The following is a 21,836-nucleotide window of genomic DNA, read 5'->3' as shown; positions in this document are numbered from 1 at the left end:
GGTTCTCTAGCCTGCAATGTGCACGCGGTCAAACTAGATGATCACGATGGTCCCTTCTGACCTTAAAGTCTATGAGTCTATAACATTCTGTAGTGTTGTTTAAACTTGTATAGAGAAAATTTTGACGACTACTGTAATGACAACAGAACTCGACAATTCCAGAATTAAAATCAAAACTCAGTTGTTCAGTTTACCTTTCCCTCATTTCATTCTTCTCACACAGAGAACACTTATTTACATGCACACATACATGACAAACAATAAAATTCCCAACAGACAAATGAAGCTCTTTCTCCCACAGGCTGACAAGGAAGAAAGATAGTTATTTTAATTTCCATTTTTAAATCCTTAGGAAACACTCAGATACTATAGAGAGGGGAGACATTTAAATAAGAGAAAGAAAGAAAGAAAGAAAGAAAGAAAGAAAGAAAGAAAAGGATTACATGGCTATGCTCTGTGCACTTACATTTCACCTAGTTAAAGAAAGAAAGAAAGATCTAGTTTAATTTCTTGCATAACACAGGTCATAGAATATTACCCAGCAAACCTCTGTAATGAAGGATCGATCCATCTATCAGGCAACTGTAAAGATTTGTTCTGTTTATTTTAAGGATGACCACAGTCGATACACATATTCTCAAAGTTCAACCCTATACTTCATGTCAAAAGCACTCAGATAAATAAGGGGCTTAGAGTGGATAGGGGGAAAAAAATCTCGTATCAGTTAGCCATGATTTAAGTAAGCGAAGTTAGCAGTTGGAGAGTAGTTGGACTAGTAGGGTTCCACTGGAGATCAGACTAGAGGATGGAATGTAACACTTAACTCCCCCCCCACCCCAGGCCTTTTGCCTTCAAGCTTGACTTAAAACTAGTCATTATCTCTTTACAGCAGATGGTAGTGTAAAGTAAAAGCAGGCTGTTGAGTCAAAATGAGCAGGTTGTTTCTACCCATATGCTTTGATCGAAGGAGAAGCAATGAGATAAATTTGAGACTGGTCAGCTTTTCAAAGCTTTCTTGCTTAATTTCAGCCGCTTGGGTATTTGTTTTCCTAATAGTTTACTGTACCGAGAGCGAAATTCAGCCCAGGTTCTGTGCAGCTGTCCACAAACGCAGACCCAGGTGTTGGAAATGAATGGAGGTTATAGTGAAGCAAAGGGCCCTAATCCATCCTCTACAGCTCACAGGGGATCAGTGCAGGTTAAAATTCATGTGGCGCTGGTTCAGGAGCAGACACAGCTAGGGCAGCAATGGTGAGTGAGGTGATAAGACAGACAATTGTGGCAGAAGTAGATGAATGCAGCATTGACTGGTGTAACTGAAAGAGTGTAGGGGTGGAGGCTGATGCTATGAAAGGCCTGATCAAAGATACGGGAATGGCAGAGCTGCACAGGGCTTTGTAGGTAAAGACAAGAATTTTAGGATGTGTCTACACTGCAATTAAAACCCTGCGGCTGGTTCGGGCTCAGACTAAGGGACTGTTTAATCACAGCATAGACATTCAGGCTTGGGCTGCAGGACCCTGCAAGATGGGAAGGTCCCAGAATTCAGGCTGCAATCTGAGCCCGAACGTCTACAATTAAACAGTTTCACAGCCCGAGCCCCACAAGCCCGAGTCAGCTGGCACAGGCCAGCCGCAGATGTCTAAGGGTAGCGTAGGCACACCCTTGGATGAAGAACAAGGAGTCAGTAGTCTGATATGGTCAGATCTGGATGATTATTATTATCTGTATTACGGTAGTGCCTAAAGGCTCCAACCAAGATTGGAACCCCATTGTTGTAGGTGCTGTAGAAACACATAATGAGAGACTCCCTGCTGCAAAAAGCTTACAATCTTCATAGATAAGACAAAGGGTGGAAGGAGAAACAGAAGCATGGACAAGACGTGGCTTATGGTGCAGGTCAATGGCAAATCCAAGAGTAAAACGCCCATGACCTGAACTCTTGATTCTTCCTGACAAACTCCCCATAGTTTGGGAACACTTGAATGTAGGGATTTGGCCTAGAACCACCTCTATTAGGAAGATGTAATATATGCCAGTGTTATTGAACTGAAAAGGAATTTGTTTTGTATGTCACTGATCAAAGAAATAATTTAGAAATACCTTTCTTTGTTTCTTTATTTTTAATTGAACACAGAATTAGTGAAAGTAGCCAAGTAGACAGGCATTGAGACTAAAGAGGTGGTATGGGGTGGTAAATAGGGCTCTGGTCTATGACCGAAGAGCACTGAGCTCTATTTCCGGTTCTGCCACTAGCCTGCTTGGTAACAGTAGGCAAGCGGTATCACTTCTGCACCCCAGTTTTCCTTTCTATAAAATGGGGATAATGCTACTTACGTAAAGTAAAGTGCTTTGAAAGCTACAAAGAGGAAGCACTACATAAAAAGTAGGTCTTTTATAGCTATAGAACAGATACAAAATGGGCAACAACTAGTTCAAGAATCCACACAAAAGTCTTGCCAACCATGCGCCTTGCCTGACTCAAAAGGGTCACCTGCCACAGGCAGTTCAGATCTCATGGCCACAGGGTCCTTGATCTCTGTGCTGAGACTGTCTATATCAGGAGTTATCAACCTTTTTCTTTCTGAGCCTCCCCCGCCCCCCCAACATGCTATAAAAACTCCATGGCCTACCTGTACCACCACAATTGTTTTTCTCCAGATAAAAGCTACGGCTGGCATTAGGGGGTAGCAAGCAGGGCAATTTCCTGGGGGCCCACATCACAAAGGGCACCATGAAACTAAGTTGCTCATGTTTCAGCTTTAGCCTCAGGTGCTGGAGCTCAGGGCCCCGGGCTGCATCCTGCATGGTGGGGCTTCCGTTTTCTGCCCGGGGCCCTAGCAAGTCTAACACCAGCCATGCTTGGCGGACCCCCTAAAACCAGCTCGCGGCCCCCGGATCCCTGTTTGAGAACCACTGGTCTATATGGCAAATATATATTTAGTCCTCATTATTCCCAGGGACTTGAATATTTGTAGCTGTCATATTTTTAAGACTGAGGTATTTTTTCTTTTAATTTACCTCATTCTAATGAAACCACTTTAACGCCACGCTTAGAAAGCATCTCCCTAATCCAGTTTTCAGTGTTTTTTTCCCCTTTAAACTATAGGGAACTTTCCAACAAGTTCAGATGATGCTATTAGGAACCATTGTTTAGGTGAAGTAATCTTGACATCAGAGATACTGACAAAAATCACAAAGCTTTTCGAGAGGATTTAGTGCATTTTTAATCACGATGAACTTCCAGTGCCCTACCCAATGACATTTCAGCTTACCAGATGGGCTACACCAGGGGTTTTCAACCTTTTTATTTCTGACCTTTCCCCTCCCCCCACCCCAACATCCTATACAAATGCCATGGCCCACCTGTGCCACAAAAACTGTTTTTCTGCATATTCAGAAGATTAAAAGCCAGGGCCAGTGTTAGGAAGCAGCGCAATTGCCCAGGGCCCTGCACCACAGGCATGGCAGCTGATTATAGATCATCTTCCCCTGGCCTTTCCATCCTTCCCTCATCTTGGATATGCATACACAGTGCCTTCTTTTCAGAGACAACCTGGCAAGAATACTGCTGAGATCTTCACCAGTTAGAGCTTTTCACTTCCGTGCATTCTCCCCACGCAGCTTCATGGTAACAAGGCAAAACTAATTCATTACAGAGTCCTCCCCCATAGGTTAGTACTCCCCAGCCCCCCACTCCAGTCTTCCTGCCCCAATGATAGCTGTAAACTCGCTGCTAGGTAAAGTGGCAGAAGCTCCTAGGAATTCACTGGGAATTGATCCATTTTGCTTTTTTGTATACACAGAGAGGGCTACAAGCAATCTAGCTTATTTGGCTGCAGCACAGACAGATGTGATAAAAGCTGATTAGTGTCTAAAATGTTTACCACTGCAACCCATCTGTGTTCAGTCCTAAAATACCTGGCTTGAAATGACCAAGTACCAGGAAGTCAATGGTGCTATAAACAAAGGATACAGGAATTTTTCATGTCAAAATGTTTATCTATAATATGGAAAACTGATCACATATTTATATTATGTAACTCTTGCCTGTAACTCATACAGGTTATGATCTACAGATATCTATCAATAGATAATTATCACACACCTGCAGAGCTGAGTTTTGAACCCTGGAGTCTCAGCTTCAAAAGTAACATGACTACTACTTGAGCTAGAAGAAAGGTTCGTTAGCTGTTGATCCACAAAGAGGATAAGGGACCCATCTACTAGGACAGCATCACTCATTCATGTACAGAAAGACAACATATTGCACAACGGTAGCTCAGAGTCAGAGTTTTAGATGGGGATCTCAAAATTGGCTCAGTAAGAAATACTAACCTGTTAACAGCCCGTTTCCAAGTGGCCTGCTGTTTTGGAGACCTCCGCTGGAACGTGCATATGTCTTGGACACCATTGCTGCATCCCTTATTTGGAAGAACTACTCTGCATCATCAGGTGGGAATGGTACATGGGAATAACATGAAGTAAACTTCAGCTTGATTTGTTTTTCTCATTTTCCTGAGAAAGGCAAGGCCCCAGTTACAGCAACAGCAGAACGCTACTGTCCATGTTCCAGTCCCTTGATGTTAAGGACATCAGCAGAAATGTGCCCCTGTTAAAATTTCACCACTAGTTTGAAGGCAAGGTTGGGCACTTTCTTTATCACTGGTGGAGTGCAGCCTCAGTTTGGATACTAATGACCCACCCTGCATGGATCATGAGAAAGGTCTGAAACCTGAACCTTCAGCAACGTAGCTCAGATCTTTACCACTTGAGCTACAGAACTAACTCTCTCAATCAGAAACCGTAGTAGACTTCTCTTCCAGTGGACCAGCCAAAAAAAAAAAAAAAGGAAGGATGTCTAGTCTGTTACACACAATCATCCCTGCCACTCTGTGAGAAGCAAATGTTAGCCTTTGGCATGGTACAGGTTGTAGAGAGTTCCAGAAAATCTCAAAAACATTCCTGGGAAGGACAACTCTCCTGATCCTCCTACAAGGTCTGTAAGCCACATCTCCTCACTCCAGAAGTCAAACTCTGAGGGATACTCAATAGGCCTTATTCTCATTGACACCGAGCCCCCTTTACACCTCACTAGCAACATACAGAAGCCATACAATGGGTACAAATTACATTTAAATTCACCTCACACTGGCAGCAGCGATCCGGAGCAAATGGGCCATAGTGTCATTGAGTATCAGGCCCTGTGTGTTATTCAAGAACTACATCTGAACAATATTTCCAGCCACAGGATACGTGCTAATGAGCTTGTCTGCATTCTTTACAGAAAACACTTTTATTTTTAAAGGGAAAAACAAACAAACAAATAGGTTCCACAAATTTCACTCTTCTTCTGTGAACATTTTCCCTCTAGCCTGAGCTGCATCATGGGCTTAAAATGGGGGGGAAAAAATAGTTACAATGCTGGCAGCACATCAGAGGCTGCAGCAGAGGGAGAGGAAGAAGGGGCAAGAGAGAAAAGGATGCGAGAAATGAAGAGGGCAAGCTGCACAATTCCACCAACGCAGGGATTTTTCATGGGTCCCATGCAGTGATTATAATAGGAGTGCAAGTATTTTTGTTCTTGGACAAAGCTTTTCCAATACAGTATCCTATCTGTTTCATCAGTCCTTAACATGTATAAAACACATGTGACATTTCTAGTACTAAGAGGGTGGATGATTATAGGAAGAGAAACCGCACCAGTGATTTTCCTCTGACCACTGCAGGAATGTTTGATAAGCAGGGTAGGATTTGGTGCACTTTGAGAGCTGCATGTTATTTAATTATCAACCTCTGATTGATAAATATTGGCAAGAGCAGATGCAACGTGGTTAGACACGAAGGGTTGCCCAGTGGTTAGGGTACCACCATGGACTTGGGACACCTGGGTTCAAATTCCTTGCTCCACCACAGGCTTCTTGGAGGATCTTGGGCAAGTCACCGTGTGCCTCAATTCCCCATCTGTAAAATGGGGAGACTAGCACTAGCCTCCCTCAAAGGGGTGTTGTGAGATTAAATATCATGAGGTGCTCATATACCTTGCTAATGGGGCCCAGGTAAAGTGCCGTGGTCTTCTCTCCAGAGCCTCACCACTGAGAAATGGTCTCTCTACTGGATGATGTCTGTAGTATCAGGCCTTTTCCTCTGGGAAGAGGCAGAGAGGTGTCTGCCATAGAACACCATCTTGAACTACTTCTTCTCATGCACATATACTTTAAAAAAAAAACAAGAAACTCTTCTTTGGAATTGAAGGCCTCATTATTTCAGACCCCCATTTTTCATTCAGCTTTATACAAAAGGAAACAAACGACAGAGTGGGATTTCCAGGGGCTCAGCAGTGCACACAGTTTGGCCCAGATTTTTAGAAGAGTGCAGCTCCCACTTAAATACCTAAACAACGGCCTAATAAGATTCTCAAAAGAGTTCTACACCCAGGAGCTGCCAATGTGGGCCAGATGGTCAGTAGCATGCTGAGCACTTTTGAAAATCTGGCCACTTACTATGATGCTTAAACTGGAGCTGAGCTCATTTAAAAACACGGCCTCATTTGTAAACACTGAGCACTTGAATATCTGACCCAGAGCATGTATAACTACAGATCCCTCCCTAGTGAGTTGTTGACATTCTAATGCATAATCTTCCATTCTCAAAGTACCAATTCCTACAACCGGGCCAAATCCTAAGGACTTTTCCAAGGCTTACCCTATCCTCACTCAGACGAACTTCCAACCGGTTTGAGCTTGAGGTCATCTGCCTCTTGCTGTACCCTACGAACTTAAAAATTCTCACTTCCTTCATACAACCCAGCACTTATACATTGAAACATTTTCCACAGGAAATATTTCCATAAAGAAAACCACATTACTTTTCTCTTCATTCGATTTTCTCATGTAAACACAGAGTCTTTTCAAGAGCATCTGCATTTGGCTGGAAGTGAAGTTTCACCATTTGCACTGGTGAACATGACGCATGCAGCGGGGAAGATGGCAGGCTAATCATAATTAGCAGAAAAAGACCAGGAGGCACAACAGTTGAATGGGGGTGCAAGGAACCTAAATTCATTATGCCCATTCTCAGATACGCCAACGAATATTAATCATAAAGGGAATCATTTTCTTTGGTCATGTCTGGAATGATACCTCAAATGGGTTCCGGTATACTGCTAACAAAGGCAGCCTCCTTGCCCCTCTCATTTTTATGCCATTCTCTAGGTATGGAATACCCTTCTTGTCCCATTTCCCCAAGCCACTATTCTCTCTGCAGTCAAGCCCTTGCCAAAGTTTCCCTCCACAAGAAGCAAACAAACAAGAATTAAGAGCAACAATTGTTTAAAGCTCTACAAGTTTTTCCCTTCTTGGGGTTTTCCATTGTGTTCCATTTTCTCCAGTTTATGCCATGATCCTACAAAGGCACATATTTCCCATGATATATGTGAGCAATCTCACTGATGCCAAGTTAAGCACATTAAAATCTCTGCAGAATTACGACCTTAGACTGTAATAGGACCTTAACATTTGTGTTTTATATAAAACACTGTTAGTGCTTAAATAAATAGATAGTAAATGTCAGTAGCATGTCAACATTTCCTTCTGAATTAGGCTTAAAAGTCACATAGTGTCTCAACTTGTGCGCATACATTAGGATTCTTTTAGTGAGTCTATCCTTTTCCAATGGCAAGAGAGGAGGAGGTGAAATTCTGGATGGGTATTATTTAATGTGACTGATTTAGTATGTATCATTGAAAATGACAAATGCCTTGGGCTTTCACCCCAGTGAAAGGCGCAGGAGCATAATGCAGATGAGGTTCTTCTACCTGAACAGGTGGGCTTGTTTGTCAACTGATGAAATGTGGTTAGACTGCAAAGAGAATGTGTAAAAGTGGCACTGTGGGGTTTTAAGTCAATTATGTCTCAACGTTTTTCACATCAGCTGTGCTCAGTTTACAATGAAAATATATATAACTGTCGCCTCACAAACTTGCCCTGAGATTCATAAGTCAAGTTGGGTTCGTCCCTTCTCGGACATCACTGTATGTTCTGCAGGCCAAATGAAGCCTTTATTTACTACCATGTGACCCCAGGATCTTAAAATTATTCCCCTAGTGACACTTAAGCAGTCCTGTGTGCCTTCAATGGGCTAAGGAGGGACATGGATCAGAGTTCATGTAAATAATAAAAAATATGGAGATATACCTATCTCATAGAACTGGGAGGGACCCTGAAAGGTAATCAAGTTCAGCCCCCTGTCTGCACTAGCAGGACCAAGTACTGATTTTGCCCCAGATTCCTGAGTGGCTCCCTCAAGGATTGAACTCACAATGCTGGGTTTAGCGGCCAATGCTCAAACCACTGAGCTATCCCTCCCCACATTGCACTCCCTTTCAGTACCCAGCCCAGGCAAGCTAATGCTCCAACCAACGAACCAAGTTTGGTGATGAATCCTGGTCACGTGCCACCTGAGGCATGTTGTGCATATGCTAAGAAGAAGAATGGGATAAGATCATCTACCTCTCTGTAACTCCAGGAACATCTTTCTTGAAGATGCACAAGAATGAATAGACTCGAGCTCACTCAGTTATAGCTGCATTACCGTTGCATGGCTAACAGGAGTAAAAAGCAGTAAGGTCTTGGTTTTGTCACCAAAGAAAGCAGATAGGTCTCTCACACAGGGGGACAGACCTGATGAGGTTATTTTTACATAAGAACTTAAACTTATCTTTAAAAATAACGTTCTTTACTCTTTACAGAGGTTTTTGCTAGCCAGAACTAAAAAAGGTTAAATTCATTCATAAGAACATAGGAACGGCCACACTGGGTCAGATCAAAGGTCCATCTAGGCCACTATCCTGTCTTCTGACAGTGGCCAATGCCAGGTGCTTCAGAAGGAATGAACAGAACAGGTAATCATCATGTGATCCATCCCTTGTAGCTCATTCGCAGCTTCTGGCAAACAAAGACTAGGGACACCATCCCTGCTAACAGCAAATGATGAACCTATCCCTCCATGAACTCGTTCCTGCATAGAAATCCTGCACTAGGCCTGCGTACATCACTTACGTTATGTCCCAATAGATGGCCTATTTCCAGGGCTAAAATGCAAATTAACTGGCACATAGGCCTTGGGTTAAGGAGCAGTAGGTAAAGAAACTTCTGCTAGAAGTGGATTTTTTGTTTGGTTTTGTTTTTTGTAACAGGGTTCCATCTCAAAATATATTTGGATGGGACATGTTACGTGCATCATAATACAGTGTGGCTGATAAAATTGCCTTTTCACTGTAGAGGTGTGAACAGTAGCGTACAAATGAGAGAGATGAAGTATGTGCACACACAGGTGCGCACTGCAAATGCCAAAGGAAGCTAGCTGCAGCCTGCTAACAGAGTGGTATGAGCCAAAATTATAAGCCTTGCCAGACAGCTAACTGGAACACTTTGGGCCAGGTGTAACCAATTATGTGCCATTGATCCCAGTGGAGTTGCACCCGTTTATAACAGGTTTGAATTTGGCTCTATATTTGTAAAACTAGAGGTAATTCTCCTTGTTTCACTTCAACAACAACAAAAAAAGACCATTCTGAAAATGCGGCCATGCAATTTACTCCCCTATTTGCAGGATATGGTCCTGATTCTGTAGAGCACTTAAGAACATGCACTGCTTTAAGCATATGAATAGTTCTGCTGGAGTCAATGCATCTCCTGATCTGCTTAATTGCTCTGCTACATTAGGGCCTAAATGAGTACCCAGGAGTACCTAAATGAGTCTGTCAGTGCCAGTTACATAACTGGCACTGACAAATATGGAGTCTGTATCTATAGTTTGGCTGGGTACATCTAATTATGGGCTCCATACAGCAAAAGCAATAGGTGACCCTGCAGAGCCTATACAGCCCTAGCCCAGGCTTGGAAATCATCTACTGTCTCCCAGTGTTAGAACATGCCAGCACATTCCCTAGGTTATAATGCAATGAGGTGGTTAATTCAGCATTTCCTTCCTGCAGCACACACATTTTTCAAGTGCAGAGATGGTTGCTTTTGCTTCTAAGGGTTTTTGGAGGCAGACAAAGATTTAAAGAAAAAAAATAGTAAAATCAATAAAAAAAAGTTGAGCAACTTCAATGTGTCCTTAAAAATACCAGCACTTTATTATGAGAACTTGACCTTCTTTTCCCTCTAAATCTTTCTTCTTTGTGAAAGCGGAGCTTGGGCCCAAGGAATGAGCCAGTCAGACCTGTGGGAAATGATAGCCCTGAGTTATGACTCTTGCTCCCTTACAAAATATGAGTCCTTTCAGAAGTATATCTGCCTGAGTATTTAATTATTAATAATATATTCCATTCCCATTTCCCCTCAATTATGAAACCTTTTATTGCTTAAGATACTATGATTTTTATTTCCAATTTGTGAGTACTGCATGGTGCATATCTACCCTTTTACAAGTGGAACCTGGTAGCTATGGAGACGAAGAATGTTAAATCCAAGCCGAGGATAGTATTTCAGCAGGGGCTTATGGATCCTACATGTGTCTTCAATGATCAGGTGCTTTAATGTCTCCCTGAGTCTTCTGTACTAAAACAACTAATGGTCAATAAGTCGTTGTGCAAATACAGGGCCAGATTTCCAGCAACCGTAAACTGAAGTAGCTCCATGGATTTCAATGTAGCTTCACTGATTAACACCAGCTGATTATCAGGCCCATAGAATACACAGTCTATAGCCTGAATCTGGCAAACATTCACATGCTTTACTTACATGAGCAGAACCACCAAAGCAAATTCACCTGAAGTCAGAGCACCTGAATAGCACCTGAAGTCAGAGACTAGGGCTCCATGGCACTAGATGCTACATAGGCAGTAACAAAAAGGCAGCCCCTGCCCCAGACAACTTACAATCCAAGTATAAGATGAGAGACAATAGCTACAAGAAGAGATGTACGAAACAGAGAGATAGAGCCCATGAAAACAGCAAGACATTAGCGATTAGCAGGAAAAGCAGTGGTTGCTACACACCAGTTGCCCAGCCATTATCTAGCATGTTATTGGCATCACAGCACAGGTGAGCTTTAAGGAGAGATTGAGAATAGGACTGTTCACATGAACAAAGGTTATTAATGTCGTTGGAAGATCATGACTCATGTGATTAACTGCGGGCAACCCTTTGGATGGCTGAAATAACAAGTCTCATCATGAATGTAGGGCAAGATTTTCAGCCTAGCTTCACTGAAGTTAATGGAACCACACCAATTTACATCAGCTAGAGTCTGGCCTGTTGATAGTTCCTCTGCCAAATTGACCCTGGAGTCTCCTCTGCCATTGTCCTCTTTAATATTCTTTAAGACTGGATTGTTATTTAGTGGTAAAAAATATCACTCATCCAACTAAGCAGGAAACACTGGCTAAAGCTGGCTAACATTTTCCCTCTTGGCCTTGTAAGCCCTGACTTCCATTTAAATGGTCCGCAATATATAGAGCCAAATTCTGCTCCCACTTACATAGGTTCAAATCAGAACTAACCGGTTATTCTAGATTTGCAATGGTGTAACAGACCAGAATTCAGCCTGAAGAGCATAATATAGGGTGGGACCTTTATGAATCTTACATCCAAAGGGCAAACTATAGGTCAGATCCTAAATCTGATCCAATACATCTACACTTCTCCAGTGCACACATTTAGGACTCAGAACATTCTCTAATACCTAAAACACAAAAGTGGTTTTCAGGAATTACAGCACCAGATCCTCAGCTGATGAAAATGCATGTAGTTCCACTGTAGGCAGTAGAGCTACATTGACTTACAGCAGCTGAAAATCTAGCTCACTATGTGAGACTGCATTTAAAGAGAGGGCAAATGTTCCAATTAAATACATTTGTATTAAATGTCATCACTGCTTATATGCATCAGAATGTCTATAGTTTGATTATGAACACACCGGTATTCAGTTATCAAAGCCTTCTAAATGCAGGATAAGATTTGAAAATGTGTTGTCAAAAGTGATGTTGCATTTGCCATCTTTTATAACAAACACTGGAAAGGCAAATGGTTTTAAAATCTTGCTTAAATTATTTTTCTCAGTAAAGCAATCAATTGTGTCAACCAGATACTAAAACAATGTATTGCAAGCAGGTGACCTCTGTTTGGTGACCTCACCATGGCCTGACATTCTCTCAGCCTTTAATTTTTCATTAAGATCAACTTCAGCATGAAGAAATTATGCCATATAAGCCCTGTGTCAATTGCCAGAGAAGACCCACACCTTTCAATTTGTATGCCATGATTTCACACCAGTATAATTTATTTTCAAACCTAAAATGACTTCAGACTTATAGCATCTTCTATGCACTAACACCGTTATAGTAATTCCTTTGATTTCAATAGGCTTTGAATCATGCCTTAGAGGGACCTAATTCTCCTCTGAGTTACTCTGGTGTAAATAAAAATAAACGTCACTGAAGTTAATGGAACTACACTGCTATAAAACCTGTGTGAGAACAGAATTAGACCTTGTGAGTCAAATTGCACTCCCAGTGACCCCAGTACAAACCCAGAATAATTCCACTGACTTCAGTTGTTTTCCACTGGTGTTGCTGACAGCAGAATTTGCACCTGCTTTCTCAATTAATTTTGATGGCAATAATGGATGTAACAGGTCATTCATTTTCAACAGGGATGTTGCTCTAAGAAAAATAACCATGAATCACAGCCTTTCACTTTTTCTCATCAGCCTTTTTTAGGCCAACATGCTCCAAAAGCAAGTGGTGATTTAGGATGCCCAACTTGAGATACCATAAAGAGGCTCTATTTTCAGAAAGTGCAGAATAACTAGCCTCTAAAAATCAGGCCCTTGGAAAATGTCTCCAGTTGGTCACCAAAATCACTATCAATTTTTAAAAATACTTGGCCTTAATCTTTAAACATGTCTGGTTGCCAAAGAGACTGGCCAAACTCCATTCTGATTTCAACCTGACCCACTGACATCAGTGGGAATATGAGGGATGTGAATCACACACACTTAAAGTTTCCTGTTCGGGTCTCCACAACAACAATGGTCCACCATTGTTTTAATGCCAGTAGAGTGCACACAACATTAACTTACCAAGTATTAGTTGTTAATAGGACACACTAATTGCCTAAATCCTTTTTACCAAGTATAAATGAGCAGTGGTGATCAAAAGCAACCCCCCTTTTTATTTATCCACGTTTGAATAATTACAGAAAATGTCTATGACAGCTCAACTTTAAGCTGACAAAGTTTAAGGACATGGGACACAGACAATGATGGCTATTCCTGCCTGTATCTACCAAACACTCAGAACCAAAGTGACACCTGGCGTAAGAGGGTAGAACTCTCTTGACCACAATTGAGGTGTATCCACTGAAAGGCAAAAATAGCAGGCACTTGCAAATGTATCTTTTGACTTGGGTCTTCTTCATGACCCCAGTTCAGCAAAGCACATAAGCAAGTGCTTAAATCCACCACTATTCAGCAAAGCAGTGCTTAACTATAATGGTGCCATTGTGCTTATGTGGTTTGCTGCATCAGGGACCAAATGTGGAAATGTTAGTAACAAGTTTAAACAGCATCATCTTTATGAGTCCATTTTTGTGATGTGATCTGGCATAAACTCAGATATAAACACTTTTTTTAATACTACTAGTCTATCTGCATTCTCTTAAATAGCAAGGGCCTTAATCCCCTCCAAACTGGGGAGTGACTCCCGTAAAGCCAATAGAGTTACACCAGTGTAAAAGGGGTACATGCAAGAGGAGAATCGGGCCTCAGATGCCTTTAACATGGCTGTTTATTCCAACTTAATCTCATCCTTGAATGAACTTCTTTCAAGTTTAAACTATTGAAAATAGCCACTGTCACTTCCCTGATTGTTGTAATTTAATTAAATAACCTTTCACACTGAGCAAACCCAAAAGCAAAAAGGCTCATTAATCTTTCTAGTGATTAGAAACACCTCAAGAGCTTCAAACATTTACCTCTCCTTCTCAGCAGCTGAAATGGTTTTAGGAGGATCATGGTTCATACCTCACATTCCCTGGAGCCAGAGATGGTATATGTGCAGGGCCCAGATCCATTAACGGATACATCCATGGTCTCAGAGTTTGTCGGCTTGTAGTCCACGTAATACTCCTGTAAAGGGGAGTTCATTTGCCTTTCGGACTCTCTGGCCTTTTTCCTGCGCCTCTTCATGAGAGAGTGTTGCTGCAGTTGTTTCATGCTGGCTGGGTACCGCTTCCAAGACACGTAGATAACCAACAAAATCATAGCCACTGAAAGAAAGAGGGCGACACTCCCAGCAATGATTTTATGAAAGGAAACATGCTCATACTCTGGTTCTGTTCCAGGTGTTGGTAAGTCTGGAGAAGGAGTGGGCATCACAGAGGTCATTTGATTGTTTTCCAGTTTGGAAATGGTAGGTTTGGGGATAAAGAGAGGTCTCTGGGGTGTTTTAGGTGGCTGGTATGATCTTTCAGTGACCACAACCTGGATTTCGGCACAGATATTATATGTTTCCACAGCATCGCTCACCTTTTCGCCCTGGATTTGCTTAGGACCTGCGCATATCATAGTGCTTTCTTTATTTCCCTTGAAATTCTTAAGCCAAGTAACAAGAGGGCAAATGCTTCGAGTACATTCCCACATATTTCCGGACAAAGTGATGGATATTAGCGAGATCCACGCATTGACAGTCTCCTGAGAGATGTTGGTGAGTTTGTTGGAATCCAAGTTCAGCTTTTGCAGGTTGGGGAGGCATTTGAAGGTTCCAGGTTCTATCCCAGTGATGTCATTCCCCGATAAATCCAAGTTGTGCAAGGAACTCCAAGTCCATGTTAGCCCTTGGTTAATAGACCGGATCCTATTCCATTGCAAATAAATAGAGCGGAGGTTGAAGAGGCGTGGAAAGTGGGCAAAGTTGATCTTTGAAAACTGATTGTGCTCCAAGTGGAGCTCTGTTAGCTTCAAGAGGCCAGCGAAAGCATTACGGGATAAACTCCGCAGACGGTTGTAGCCCAAATCCAGAAAATCAAGATTTCGGCAATCTTGAAAAACTCTGATTGGCACCGTTTTCAATGAGTTCGACCGCAAGTGCAAGATCAAGAGTTTGCGAAGGCCCTTAAATTGCTCAGATTGCAACACCTGCAACTTGTTGTAAGAAAGGTCCAGATTGCGGAGATTGGGGACCGGGTGAAATGTTTTGTTGTGCAGATGGGTAATTTTGTTGGAGCTCAGAATTAATTCCTTCAGCCGACGGATCCCCTGAAACGCATCCTCGTCTACGGAGCTGATGTAATTATGGTCAAGATAAAGCCATACGAGCTGATTCAGGCCTGCAAACTGATTTGATTTAAGCTTCTGGATGCTGTTGTACCGTAGCGATAAGCCTTGAGACCCTCCGGAAATATTCTGAGGGATATCTCTGAATGCATGTGATTCACAGTACACAATTTTGCCATCACATCTGCAGTTCTTGGGGCAAGCCCGCTGAGCCCCTGCGAGCATAAGAAACAGGACCGTAGGCAGTAGCACTAACACCACACTCATGCCTCTCAGCTGCTTAATTAAATGGAAACCTACAATATTAAAAAGAAGACAAATATCCATTGTAAAGCTATTAAAATAAATCATCAGCAGATTACTAACGTCAATGGGGTTTCTGCTAAGGCATTAGTGGTATAGTTGATTTGAAGACAACCTGTTTGGCTCCTTTCTTGCCATGTTCATTGTATAAAAGTCTGTTTTTTTGAGTTCCTATCCTACCTTCCCTCACACCCCCACCACTCTTGTTATTCAATTACTTTTGTATGATTTATGACCCCTTAGGATGACTGGGAACCCATTTGCTAGTCACTTGTTCTCCTGTACATCAGCACTCTTCGCAGCTGATATAACCTTATCATTAGAAGCTGAGGCTTTAGCAATACACATATTTGTCAAGTCACTGTGCTGAATTCACTTTACTATTGGAAAAGGAAATGAGACACAGCTTCTGGTAGTTCAACAAGTAAAATGTTCTTTAATAAACCCAACTGCATGTAAATCTTTCGTAGTCCAATCCCAAACAATTAATATAAAATAAGAGCTACAGCAAGCAGGCCAATATATAATAAAGTTTGTCCCTTGCCTTTAAAATGTCTCTTTATTGCATAATGGAACATTAGATGTAAGCATTACCGAACAGCATTCTGAATAATACTTCTGAGACTGCATTTCAGTGACTTCTCATTTCCATACATGCACACATAACACAAACATATATGTGTATCTATATCATATAACATTTGTACCGGACCAAGATATCATGCTGATAGTTACATTAACATTCATATGTCATAATAAAATGATCATGATTTATTATATATATGTGCATATGTATCCACACATAGCTAACATGTATATATAAATAGATAACACTATATAGGTGTATATTGTATACACTGTATGTAAATATATATACACTTATATAGGAATGTTGCCTTAAGAGCAGCAAAAACTATGAAGTTTAAAGAGTGAAATTTGAATCTGAATCCCCCCCTCCTCTCTGCTGCTGATTTTAATCTTTTGCACTTCAGATGTCAGATTGGTTATTTGGTATTAATGCTGTTATGTGAGCACAGTCACATTTTCTACATTGTCTGAATAATCATGAGAAGAGGTCTCAGAAAATCCAACACACACACACACAGGCGCGCACACTTTCTCAAAGGCTGTAATAATTTTGGGACCACCAGCTCTCTCCAGAGTTGTAATCTTACTCACAATTAGGCTGCTTTCTTCCATCAGGAGAATTTATTTCCGCTATAAATAGTGGCTTTATTATTTGTGTGCGCGTCTCTCTCTCTCTCTCACACACACACTCTCAAATACTGTGCTGCAGTTATTTGCTTTTATGGTCCAATTTTAAACCAAGAGGCAATCAGTGCAAGAATTCTTAATCCAAAAAGCTCCTGACTATGTGTCTCTGCCTTTCACTTTAATGGGTAGGTTTTTAATTTAAATCCTGATCTTTCACTATTGGTTATGTGCCAACAGCAGCACAGAAATATGTTTGAGCTATTATAGACTGGAGTGAGGGTGGGGGAGATAAACCTGTCACACTTGAAAAAATAAGACTGGCAAATGACTGCTGGAAATCTAGCAGCTATGTTAGGGATATCTTTTCAGATATCCAGTGAGCCCTTTCAAAACCACCTAAACAACAAAATCCATTATCCCTCCCACCCACCCCCCCACACACACGCTCCTCACAAGCTGCAAAGTGTTAAACATCCTTCCTGACAGCCTGCATAAGAGATCTACAGGCTTATTTCATATGAATATAAACCCAGAAGAAATCCTATGTGACTCTCTCATGGATCTATATATGTACTTATCTATGTATGTAGAGGTGTGTGGGTGGGTTATATAGATTGTGAATGTACTTTGTACAGTCCTTAACTCAGTGCGTGCATTTAATTAATTACATATAAAAACACTGCAGGAGGAAAGAAGGGGGAAACATGATCTAAAAATATAATAGCAAGTACAGTGAGTCACCTGGCAAAGAAATGCACTGCTGCTGTTTAGATTGTTCTCCCTCTTGTAACAGCTAATAACCAGACTGAAAAATATACTGTACAGTTACAACTGTGCTAAGAAGGATACAACAAAAGTTCACTTACCCATCCTTTTGTCATCCACAAATGTATCCCCTTTTTCTTCCTCCAGCTGTTTTCTCCTCTCTGTCTCACTCTTGCTTTTGTGGTTTTTTTTTTTTAAATTGGTCTCCTTTCTTTAAAGCATTGCAACCTTCATGTCACAGCACAGCTGCCAGTCACATCACCACCATCCGGCGTGCATGCCAGTAACCCACACAAAGTTCCCTAGAGAGGACAAGCAAGAATTTTGGGGATGAGGGAAGGAAGGGATGGGGAAGGGGACGGGGTGGGGAAGACAGGATCAGGGATGGGGGTACAGAGAAGATGGGGGGAACCCTAAGCTCTCAGAGCCATTGTGTAAGTCTTTAGAGAACCGACAGCATTAACTGGCAAGCTGCATGTAAAAGCGATAGCACACCATGAAGGTAAGCCAACTTCTCTGGGAGGAATAAGAAAATCTTCCCCGGTACCTAGCATCCCTTATTCTGCTGCCTTTTGCCATTCCCAGACACAGCAATCCATCTTCCAGCTCTCCAGTTCTTGAAGCAGACAGGCCTCCTGCACTGTATAAGACGAGCCCAGTTTAAAAGCTAGGCAGGATAGGTTTATACATTTAGCTGGTCAGGTTTGAAGTGTTTTGTAGCTGTGCTGAGAAGCAGCTCTTGTCGAATTCAGAAGGCTTTCCAGAGAGTGATGATGCTCTGGAGCTTGTTGGTGCTAATGTTCTAGTTTGCGATACGCTGAGTGCCCTCCACTGGAGAAAACAGATCGCACATTAAAGGCATGAACAAGTGATCCTGTCATTGCTATGCAGACTTTCCCCTTTCAGAAAAGAAAATTAAAGACACAGATTGCTTCTCCCCCCCCCCCCCCCCCCCCCCCCCTCCCCCCCCCGATTTTTATATGTTGATTCCTTGCTTTTTTTGCAGTGACTGTAAAAGACTAAATAAAGCACCTGTTTCCTGCATATTTAGCAAGCTGCACGCTCTAAAAAAAAAAACCTTCTAACCTGAATATTTTTCTTGTGCGAATTATAAATTGTTTTATTTTCTTTATTCAGCAGGGGAAGAGGTGAAGGGGAGGAAAGGGAGGGGATACTTGCAGATTTAAAATGAAAGTGATTTTAAAGGGGCCAAGCAGGGGCTGTGAAATATACAAATCAATCATCCACATAAAGGGAATTTCATTAAAAGTGCCACATTACAATGTAAATATATTGAAAACAATTTTTTTCTTTCCTTAACTAGGTTAATTGCTTTTTGTCATAAACATATAAAGTTCCAAATCCAGTGCAGGGATGGAGATGCATAGTTATTGATACTTTATTCCCCATCCCCATACCTTTTTCAGATTCAAAAGCAGCAGATAGGGCACTGGACCAGGACTCAGGAGACCTAGTTCCTACTCTCAACTCTGCCACTGACCTGCTGTGTGACCTTGGGCACATCACTTCTGTGACTATGTTTCCCCTCCCACCCTTTCTGTACCATGTCTATTTAGGGATTCATACACCTTCCATGTAAAGGGCGGGACAGAGTCATAGGGTGGTCCCCACCTGAGGTGCCCTCTTACACCACAGCATGAGGGTGACTGCCTCTGTTTCCCCTTTCTTTTGCCCATGAAAGGATCACAGTTTCTCAGTGTCTGATACAAAGCCCATCTCTGGAAATAATGTATTGCTGTACATGTTCAATTGTCCACAGAACCCTCCCGATAAAACCATCCCTCCCAAAATATGACAGGTTCACATCAGTTTTCCATGCCCCCTCCTGGGTCTTTATTTCCAGCTCATATTCCTACAGGGTCGGGGGGAGGGGGGCGGGTGGAGTGGGGCAATTTGCCCCAGGCTCCGCAAGGCTCCCCAAGAGAATATAGTATTCTATAATATTGCAACTTTTTTATGGAAGGGGCCCCCAAAATTGCTTTGCCCCAGGCGCCCTGAATCCTCTGGGCAGCCTGTATTCCTGAGACTCCATCTCCAGTCCGTTCCCAGACTCCGCCCTTGTTCTAGGGCTCCACTTTCCAGGCTATCTCCTGAGAGCTTCCAGGTTTGCTTCTTTCTCATGACTCTCCCCCAATAGCCCCAAGTCAGGTCTCCCATGACAAAACACCTCATAGTGTTCCACTGCCCCAGACCTCCCTGCCTGTGAGTTCTACCACTGCTCAGGGAACCCCCTCCGGGACCAACCCCTTGTTCTGGCTCAGGTTTCTGCTGCCCCCCCGCCTCCTATGCCCAGGACTGCTGTGAGGGCGCTTCTCACAGTGTTACTCCCTGCCTGGGAGTCTTAGCCTTGCTCCTGGGATCCACCCTCCAGCACCATCCCTCTTGTTTTGGGTTCTTTGGCTCAGGAAGGTCAGCAGGCTGGCCCTCCTCTGGCCTCCTAGCCCCCAGATCTTTCCAACTTCCTGGCACTGGCTCTCAGGCTGAGGCAGGTCAGCACCCTAGCCATCCACCGGCTTCCTGATAATTCCTCTTTCTTCCTGCTCTCTGCAGCTTTCCCCAGAGACCTCCTCCAATCTCCTGCTTCTCTCATCTGCCAATCTCCTGGACTGACCCACTCTGTTGTTAGGCTCTCCGCCTTCTCAGGCCTCCCAAGTGCCTTCACTTAAGCTTAACTGGAAGTCAACTGAACAGTCGCAGGTGTGCTGGCGTCTTCCCTCCCAAGGACCAGCGTCACCCTGTAACTGACAATCTCATGCTATGGGCCAGAGTTTCAAAGGAGCTCAGCTCCCATTTAGAAACCTATGTAAAACCCAGATTTTCACAAGTGCTCAGCACCCAACCTGCAGACCTTTCTGAAAAATCTGGCCACTTATATATGAGCCTGAATGGGAAGCAAGCTCTTTGAAAGAAATCTGTCCTCAGTTGTAGAAGCTGAAGTTTTCTCAAAATACTGGCCTATGTGTCTGTACAGCACCTAGCACAATGGAGCCCTGATCTTCCCTGGAGACTCTGGATGCTGCTATTAGCAATTCCACTACTATTAATAATGGTAAAATTCAGGTATCGTTCAAACCCTGAGCTCTTTATTCCAGTTTGACTACTGGCTCCAATGGCAATTTTGCCCGAGTAAAAACTGAGGCTCCGATCCTGCAATCAACTCCAGATGAAGTCAAGGGGCTGCCCCCTCCTACTACCCCCTCTCCCCACTTCACACAGAGTCAAGTGCAGGATCTAGGCCTGATTAAAGATATCAAGATTTGGCCCGCAGTAACTAGGGATGGGGAAACAGCTCCAGTAAGAACTTGAGATGGGCTCAAATAAGTTTCTGATCCAAGTCCAACTTCTCAAAGTTCAGGGGAGTTTTGATCCAGGTTTTAGTTCTGGCCTGGAATAAAGATATGAGACAATTTACAAATCTCCTTTCAGACTCTGACCTTAGATGAATCTGCATTAGCAAATGTTACCATGTTTGATTTTTAACAATCAAGTAAACTAATCTGATCCTGGGACCCACCCTACTGGATTCATGGTTTAGCCAGAACAGGTGACATGATGCTAAAGACTATTTGTTCATGGCTACACACACAACAAGGTCATGGTCAGCATCGTGTTAGTTAACTTGATTGTTAAAGGTCATTTTTAAGCATGATAAAAATGTCTAATATAGACAAGGCCAAAGTCTCAGGCACTGGGGTTTGGTAGAGACAATTCTCTAAGAAAACCTAACAGTTTGCCAAAAACTCAATCTAATTTTTTTTTTGGGGGGGGGGGGAGGAGAGGGGAATAGAGGGAGAAATCTAAAAAAACCTTCAAAACTTTCCCTATAGTTTTCTTTTTCCTTGATGTCTGTATTTCTCATTTTTATATGAGACCAGAAGCCCAACTGCCAGAAGATGTCCCACATTCTATACCGCAGTAGAGGTGGTTGGAAAATGTTTTTTTGTTTTCCGCTGAAAACTTCCACAAAAATGAAAATAATTTTTTCCCATTTTAGATTTCCTTTGGAAAAAAAAACAACTTGAAAACGTTGGGAATTCAGCCAAAACCAAAACAGTTTTCAACTGACAAACAAAATATTTTTGGCCTAAACTATTTTTTTTCAGTTTTTTGACACCTCCTCCCTTCCCTCCCCCCCCCCCAAGAAAAAAATTAAATCCAAAAATTTCAAGGAAAGCGGACACTTCCCATAAAAATTTTAATTGAGTCAAAACCCCAATTTTTGACCAGACCTAAAAGCTAGCCCAAAGGAA

At 42.4% G+C, this 21,836-nt stretch overlaps 1 protein-coding gene across 3 annotated transcripts in view; it reads right to left on the bottom strand.

Annotated features, from left to right (window-relative positions):
- Window positions 1–21,836, bottom strand: part of LRRTM4 (leucine rich repeat transmembrane neuronal 4) — a 480,033-nt gene that overhangs the window by 404,396 nt on the left and 53,801 nt on the right. The window contains exons 2-3 of one of the 3 annotated variants that reach the window (XM_034761808.1): window positions 17,667–17,867; window positions 14,032–15,578 (exon numbers count right to left, since the gene is read on the bottom strand). In XM_034761808.1, the coding sequence (XP_034617699.1) occupies window positions 14,032–15,578; window positions 17,667–17,670 (1,551 nt within the window). In that variant the 5' untranslated portion in view covers window positions 17,671–17,867. Of the gene's footprint in view, window positions 1–13,982; window positions 15,579–17,666; window positions 18,369–21,836 lie in introns of those variants that run through there. The other 2 variants (XM_034761807.1, XM_034761809.1) reach the window with 2 other exon arrangements.

This window comes from Trachemys scripta, chromosome 2 (assembly GCF_013100865.1).
Source record: "Trachemys scripta elegans isolate TJP31775 chromosome 2, CAS_Tse_1.0, whole genome shotgun sequence".
In the NCBI taxonomy this organism is placed as follows: Eukaryota; Metazoa; Chordata; order Testudines; family Emydidae; genus Trachemys; species Trachemys scripta.
Note: the sequence above shows the minus strand (reverse complement) of the source record. Positions and strands in the feature narration are given on the sequence as shown.